The 8061-nt window shown below is 36.3% G+C and overlaps 1 protein-coding gene and 1 pseudogene across 1 annotated transcript; both read left to right on the top strand.

The window, feature by feature from the left end:
- Nucleotides 1–266: 266 nt before the first annotated feature.
- LOC18600334 (putative LRR receptor-like serine/threonine-protein kinase RKF3 pseudogene) lies at nucleotides 267–2161 on the top strand (annotated as a pseudogene).
- Nucleotides 2162–3785: 1624 nt separating this feature from the next.
- On the top strand, nucleotides 3786–7652 carry LOC18600335 (sugar transporter ERD6-like 8). The gene is made up of 19 exons (XM_018121158.2): nucleotides 3786–3896; nucleotides 3984–4171; nucleotides 4274–4336; nucleotides 4441–4530; nucleotides 4638–4697; nucleotides 4780–4845; nucleotides 4963–5028; nucleotides 5176–5251; nucleotides 5340–5404; nucleotides 5689–5781; nucleotides 5884–5964; nucleotides 6070–6154; nucleotides 6238–6281; nucleotides 6361–6423; nucleotides 6530–6589; nucleotides 6676–6729; nucleotides 6979–7038; nucleotides 7146–7260; nucleotides 7445–7652. Exons 2-19 carry the CDS (start codon nucleotides 4010–4012, stop codon nucleotides 7555–7557), a joined length of 1416 nt encoding a protein of 471 aa, XP_017976647.2. The 5' UTR covers nucleotides 3786–3896; nucleotides 3984–4009; the 3' UTR covers nucleotides 7558–7652.
- Nucleotides 7653–8061: the final 409 nt, after the last annotated feature.

An 8061-nucleotide genomic window follows, 5' to 3' on the forward strand; every position in this document is an offset into this window, starting at 1 on the left:
GTTAAGAATATCTAAATATTTTATTAGTTTGAGTAGAAATGATTACAGATAAAGGATTATTAATAGTCACATACTCACATGTTAAAGATTCTCTGCCGTTTAAAATTCAGTTAAGAATGATTCCAGCTCTCGGTTGCCGCCTGTTACTAACTGCCAAAACGGGCCACTGAAGCTAAGGCTGGATAAGGCTGAGCTGCTAAAGTTATTATATCTGAACAATTCCTGTGAAAAGTTAAGATTTAGGTTATGCTGTTCAATGTCTATAACTCCTTAGATTTACAATGTGCCTATCTCTATCCACTTTCTTCACGTTAGTAGCAGTCTTAACTTTTTTTGAGATCAGCATTTCAACTGCATATTGCCAAAGGATCTCAAATGAAACCCTTGTGAAAGCCTCTTGTCCATTGAACTTTGACATCCTCCGGAATTTGGTCAATGAAGACCCTGCAAGGACTGAATTTGGTAGCATTACCACAAAGTGTCAAAACATTCTTGGAGGAATCCATTTGGTTCAATCTAAGTATCTCCAGACGAATGGGTACTTTGTTCCCCCTCCCATCACTTCTGAGGCATGCTGGGAGTCCTACCAGAAGTTAATAGGTGAGTTTGTGAATGATTTTGATATTGAAACTTCTTGTGGATACCATGCCGAATGGGTTTCAAAAACCTGCATGAATGTAACATCTAGAGCACAGTTCGAGAGCCTAATTCCTGATACCAAATTGAACAAATTAAGATATTACTGTACTCAGTCTCTGGATAAAAGTTTTGCTTGTGGAATGTGTACTAGTAAGTTGTTCAGACTTAGGAAAGTATACCTTGATGACATTGATGACACAGCCGGGAATATCTCAGCTTGTTCATGGTATCCTAATATGTACACAGCTGCATTTGTCAATCAGTTTGGTCCAACTGATAGAGCCACTGCTAAGTGTTTGTTTTCCATGGAATTTAAACCAAAGAAATCCAGCAGCAGGCAACACCGAAGTATAATTGCAGGGGTTACAGTTGGTTCTCTTGTTGGTTTACTTGGGACCCTTGCTGTAATTTTATTCCTCCTGATGAGACGACGGAAGAAAAATAAAAAGGAGAAGATCAATCCAGTTATGGAGAAGAATGACTCTGTCAAAGATGAGACTAGTTTGGTTTTTGGATTTGGACTATATAGCAAAAGCACTAGTTTAATAAAGTTCAAAATTGACGAAATAAAGAATGCGACAACGAATTTCTCCAGGAAAAATATTATTGGAATGGGAGGATATGGGAATGTTTATAAAGGGATATTACCAGATGGTTCTGAAGTTGCAATAAAAAGATTCAAGAATTGTTCTGTTGCTGGAGATGCAAACTTTGTACATGAAGTAGAAGTCATTGCAAGTGTAAAACATGTCAATCTCGTGGCTTTGAGAGGCTTCTGTACCGCGACAGTTCCTTTGGGAGGTCATCAGAGACTCATTGTTTGCGATTTGATGCAAAACGGAAGCCTCCATGATCATCTTTTCGGATCAGGAAAGAAGAAACTTAGTTGGCCTGTTCGTCAGAAGATTGCCCTCGGAACTGCAAGAGGTTTAGCTTACTTGCATCATGGTCTGCATCCTGCTATTATTCATAGGGACATCAAGGCTAGTAATATACTTCTAGATGAGACATTTGAGCCAAAAGTTGCAGATTTCGGCCTGGCGAAGATCAATTCAGAGGGAACGACACATTTAAGCACAAGGGTAGCTGGAACTCTAGGCTATGTTGCTCCGGAGTATGCCTTGTATGGCCAGTTAACCCAGAAAAGTGACGTTTACAGCTTTGGGGTGGTGCTTCTGGAGCTTTTGAGTGGCAAAAAGGCAAATTCAAGCAATGAGGGAAAGATTCTCCGGCTGACAGATTGGGCTTGGGAGCTTGTCCAACAGGGGAAGGCATTAGATGTTATTGAACAAGGCATGCCAGAGATCAAATCGCCAGAAGCGATGGAGCAGTATGTGTTCATTGCTGTCCTTTGCTGTCATCCGGTGTTACATGCTAGGCCAACAATGGATCAGATTGTGAAAATTTTTGAGACTGGTTTTGCAGCTATCTCGGTTCCTGGGGCTTGCCTTGTTCCTTGTAACATTGAGGTTTTCAGTGACTAACTAGCCCTTTGGTATGGAGAAAAATTTGGTGAATTAAATTGTACTAATAATTTCTTATTTCTTGTAGACAAAAGAATAGGTAAATTAGAGTTTTTTTTTTTGAAAAAGGAATAAAGAAGTTCTCTGTACAAAGAATCCCTTTTTTTTTTTGTAATACCCCTTAAAAAAATTCTACTAATTAATTTTGTTGTAAAAAAATTAGTAATCACTAAGTTATAGTCTATATTAAATAAATATAAGTTTATTTTTTTTATATTTACATATATAACCTTGGGGTTTATTAATAAAGAGAGAATAGGAGAAGGATTGTACTTATAATTTTAAATGAAATTACTCAAAATTCTGCTTTGATATTTATATGAGTATTGGTAATTTTGGCCTAAATGTTTTGAATATTGCTTAATTCGACTAAAAAGATGTCAGTTACTTGTTAAGTGATTGTTCTTATTTCTTTAATTCTTATTATTTTTGCATACTTCAACATGTATGCATGATTGAGAGTTAAACTTGTTTAGCTCGAGTTTTGGTTAGCAAGATTAACATCTACTCTTGGATATTTATAAGTTTTGAGGTAATTATCCAGTTTTAAGTTATTGTAAAGAAATGTTAGTTAGATGAAAATTTTGTAACTTTTAGAGAACTGTATATTATTATTATATTTGGAGATTTAATGTTTTGTAAAGTGTGAATTTCGAAAAGACTTCAAAGATATTACATTTAGTTTAATATGATATTGTTATCTTACATGCTTATGAGATTTGTCTCGTTAGTATGTAACGTCTGTTATGTTTTAAATTTTAAATTTTGTTTTTGATATATAATTGTTCAATCATATTTCCTTATTTCTGTTATGTCATCATAGTTGGAACGGTTGCAATTGACAGCTTCACTAATGTAGTAGTCCCCGATTTTTGGATGCCAAGGCTGCGTTTCGGGCTGCTCTGCATACATTATGATGATAATCACAAATTAAGACATTAGGATTTTAAATTTTAGATACCCTTTTTAGATGAGAGGAGTGATTATCAATCTGATAATAATGTCTTATGTTCATCAAAATACATCTCATGAGGTTGCTCAAATGCATGGAATTTAGATGCTTTGATTTGATTTTGAGAAGAGATAAGATTGGTGAAGGTGGCATATAATCTGTGGGCAATGGCCAAAAGTTGGGAAAAGAACCAAATCATCACCATTGTCAAAACTAGGTTCACCTGGACTCTTCTAGTGGGTCCAGATCCTCCAAAGCAAAATCTGTTACAATCATTGCTTGCTGCTAATTGAGGACAAATCAACCTGTTTCATACAACAACTTACCATCTGTGGACATTTAACAATTATATAATGAACCAAGTTAATAGCACTTTGACTCATATCTACGTCAGTAAACCTATCTCCCATTGATATTTATGGAAACTCGACAAATTGCTGCGTCTGACTCGGGCTAGAGATATTTTAGCTGGATTTTATCAGCATACCAAGTACAGTTTTCTAATTTTATCAGTTTATTGCTTTGCTATTGCTTTAGTTTTGCCAGACTGCTTTACTCTTTTAAAGTGCATGACAAGGATGGTGAAGCATGCACAGCTGAAGCAAATGGACTTACCATGTTAAACTTCTCACTTTCTGGTATATGCAAATGCTATAATAAATGCATTCCAAAAACAGGAGTATAACCCCTTGATTTCCTGAAGGTTAAGTGCTCAGACATTTGATCTGGGGGGGCCATGAGGTGGCAGGAAAGAAGAGAAGAAAAGGTGTAGAAAATTGCAGGTAAGGGGGGGTTTAATGTGTTCCTTTGGTTTCATTCAGCTTCTTGCTTAATTCATCTCTTTGTTTGCATTTTTGGGCTTGTTGCAGGGTGAATATATCAACAGAAGAAAGGTATGGCCACCTCACAGGACATTGAGAATGGAAGTGCCAGCTTGTTGCAGCCATTTACCCAAAAGGAGGAAAATCAACAGAATTCGCACGGCAATGGAAGTCTGTTTATGGTTCTTCTCAGCACATTTGTTGCAGTTATGGGCTCTTTTGAGTTTGGCTCAAGTGTAAGTTTCTCTATTATCTTAGTGTTGGTCTGATTTTCTGTATGTGCACGCAACAGGATTTCCGGTTATTGTTGTGACTGAAGAAACTTTTTGGTTTTGCAGATTGGATTCTCTTCGCCTACACAGCAAGCTACAATGGAGGAACTTGAAATGTCCCCTTCAGAGGTACCTGAACAGCTAATTAATGCATCACTTTGTATTTCTGTTGTTATCTGGCTGTGCAGAGGAACATATTGAAGTATAAGTTAATGCATGTTTTTTAATTGCAGTTTTCAGTCTTTGGATCCATACTGACTATTGGTGCAATGGTTGGTGCAATCACTAGTGGGCGTGCTGCTGATCTGATTGGCCGAATAGAGGTGAACAGATGGAGATAACCTGTTATATATCGTCATGTGCATGAAGCAGCTTTCTATTCAAATATTTACATTAAATTCTCTGCCTAAACTTGCTCTCTTCCTGTCAGACTATGAGGATGTCATCAATCATCTGCATCACAGGATGGCTCATAATCTACTTGGCTCTGGTTTGTGCTGTGTTCATTTCTCGAACAATTTTTGATATAATCTTACCTCATTAAAATGCTGATGAACTCCTTCCTTTTGCAGGGAACTCTATCTCTGAATTTTGGAAGATTTTTAACAGGATTTGGCATTGGTGTTAACTCCTATGTGGTATGCTTTCAATTTTATTTCAAAAGTTTAGCTTATGAACAGATAACTAATGATATTTTTTTGATATGCTGATAGAGATTTTGTAATTGCATCCTCTTGAACTCCCTGATCTTATAGGTGCCAATAATCATTGCTGAGATTACCCCAACACACCTAAGGGGGGCTCTATTAACATTACATCAGGTAACAAAATTGATTCAAACTCATTGGACTAGAATTATGCTCATCTGCACTTTCAGAAGCTATTCTTTCTTGACTTGATGATTTTATAACTTATAAAGCTATAACTTAGCTTATTAGTCCTCTGCTTACCTTCAATCTACTCTACAGGTTTCCCTTGCCACTGGTCTTTTGGTGGCATATGCAGTAGGTGCATTAGTTACATGGAGAACACTGGCTCTAACTGGTAAGTCAGTGTATCAGTTATTGTGTTCAGTGTATCAGTCTTGAAACTTATTTCATGAAGCTTACTTGAAGTTGGTTCTTGGTTGCAGGAATGATCCCATGTGCGGTTATGATTATCGGGCTTTGTTTCATCCCGGAGTCCCCTAGATGGCTGGTAAGATCAATTTCTTAATAAATGATAGAACTTCAGAATTTTGAATATTCTTTTCTATTCAGAAGTTCATTGCTTCAAAATCATCATAAGCATTCTCCTCATACTACAAGTTTCAGAAGTAACTGATGAGAGAAGCTTTTGTAATTACTTAAAGGATGATAAATTCCGAAACTAGACGTTTCGACCTATGGTTAATATTCAGTACAAAGATCATCAATTGGAGTTCTACATGAAGCTATGAAGATCAAAAGCATTAGGTAAAGTAACTATGTTCTGTGCAACAGGCAATGGTTGGCTACCAGAATGAGTTCCATGCTGCACTTCAGATGCTTCATGGACATAATGCTGATGTTTCAGGAGAAGAGGCAGAAATTCAAGTACTTACTTCATTGCATTTTCCTTTTTACATCCTTTTTTTGCACAGCTTTACCCTTTTTTTGGGGATTAATTTTAAGGTAAATTTTGTTTTCACGTCATAGGATTCTTTGGCAATTCTTCAACATCTTCCAAAAGCCACTGCAAAGGATTTGTTTCGCAAAAGAAACTTACATTTGGTCATTGTAAATATCATTCTCTCCTTGAGATAATTTCCCACTATGAATCATTGCTTCACTTCTGTTAATCTATTTGCCTTCTTACTTGTATCCTCATCGAACGATAAGCAGATTGGTGTTGGACTGATGGTTTTCCAACAATTTTCTGGGTACAATGGAATTGTTTTCTATGCTGACCAAATTTTTACCTCTGCAGGTAAACCCCAAATTTATCATACATTTCGAGTCTTTTATTAGTTTTTTTTTCTGCCAGTGTGACATGTTAATTTTTTATTTCAGGAGTTCCTCCAAATGTTGGAAGCATACTCTATGCTTGTCTGCAGGTTTTCATCTTTCACTCTCTTTCTCTCTGGTTTTTCTTCTTTTGATCAATTATCAACAAACATTGATGTTTCCCTTCAGATAATTATTCTTGCACTTGGTGCTGTCATAATTGATAAAGCTGGGAGAAGGCCTCTTCTAATGGTAGGCACTAGATAAGATCATCCATTATCAAAATTTCTTCATAAGATAAATAACAAGACAGTTTAAGAATTCTCATACCATATCAAAATGTTTATTTCTCTCTTAGATTTCTGCAAGTGGAATGCTCCTTGGCAGTCTACTTACTGGTGCTTCCTTCTATTTGAAGGTAATTATCAAACTTATGAGCCTTTATGCAATACTATTTGTTTGATCAGCTTGTTATCTCTAAACACATTGTATTTTCTTCAACAGGAACATCACATGGCTTCTGATCTCGCTCCAGTCTTCACAATAACTGGCATCATGGTAACCTAACAACATTCCTGAACCAGTTCAATTATTTTTGGCACAGTTTATCCTAGGCTGCAACAGAGTTCTGGAACCTGAAGCAAAGAAAAGAGTTCATACCCTTTAAACAAACACCAGAATTCAGAGCTATCACTAAATTCCATTAGAAACCATCTCTAGATTATCTGCACTATCTGGAAGAAACACTGCATACTGTCAAAAGTTTGAAGGTTTACTTTGCTTACCTTTTCTTTGGCAAATTTTCAGGTTGACATGGGCTCATATTGTCTTGGATTGGGTGGAATTCCTTGGATTGTAATGGCTGAGGTAAAATTTGGATTTTTGATTAGCTTTCACTTACTGTGAAAACAGAAACAAACTGAGAAAATATAGATTTGATTGGGGCCTGATGGAAATTTTTGGTTCTGGCCCAGATATTCCCCATCCACATCAAAGGCATTGCGGGAAGCCTTGTAACATTGGTGAGCTGGGGCGGTTCATGGGTTGTTTCCTACAGTTTTAACTTTCTCATGAGCTGGAGTCCACATGGTAAGTCCTCCATTGCTGCTACCTGGTTAAAACTTGAACCTGGATTGTGTTCTTTAACAGCTTACAATGTCTCCAAACAACTTTCTTGGGTTCTTCCATTTTTTCATATCTTTCCAAGATTAGGCCACATTATGAACCTCTGAAGATCCAATTCAACTGAATCTTGTTTCTTTTCCCGTTCCAGGTGCATTTTTTGTGTTCGCCACCTTCTGTGCAGTAGCTATTGTGTTCATCTTCAAGTTGGTCCCAGAGACAAAGGGCCGTACCTTGGAAGAGATTCAGGCTTCCGTAGATTAGAGGACAGGAAAAATCCTGATGATAGCTACAGACTACAGGATAATAGTCTGTATAATGTCAAGAATTTTGATTAGAAAGTAGAACTTAGTTACAGATGTCTTTTCCTGGGGATCAATATGAAGTTCCAGCAAGATGAACATTTGATCAATTTTGCATGTTTTATATTCTGTATAAACATATGCCTATATAATTAATACTTAAAAGCTTGTTATTAATACTTTAATTAATATTATATCACAATGCATACTCATGATATTTTTACTAATTAAAAACTAATGACACATTATTACTTTCTTAATTAGAAATTATAGGTCCAAAGTCTATAATCCCCTCACTCCACTGTACCAAACAAAGATAAAGCAATGGATGCTATAAAGAATTTATAAATAATTATAGACATAGTTAGATAGGATATAGCAATTAAGAGAATTCATTAATGTCTTTATTACCAATTTCCCACCCCTCTCTCTCTCTCTCTTCTTTTCTTCTCCATGTTACAATGTT

Source organism: Theobroma cacao, chromosome 5 (assembly GCF_053813885.1).
Source record: "Theobroma cacao isolate CCN51 chromosome 5, ASM5381388v1, whole genome shotgun sequence".
Lineage (NCBI taxonomy): Eukaryota > Viridiplantae > Streptophyta > Magnoliopsida > Malvales > Malvaceae > Theobroma > Theobroma cacao.

Coding starts and splice junctions, on each gene's coding strand:
- LOC18600335 (XM_018121158.2), top strand. CDS start 4,010: ATGGCCACCTCACAGGACATTGAGAATGGAAGTGCCAGCTTGTTGCAG. Junction 5,782..5,883: donor GAGAAGAGGCAGAAATTCAA/GTACTTACTTCA, acceptor TTCACGTCATAG/GATTCTTTGGCAATTCTTCA. Junction 6,590..6,675: donor GTGCTTCCTTCTATTTGAAG/GTAATTATCAAA, acceptor TTTCTTCAACAG/GAACATCACATGGCTTCTGA.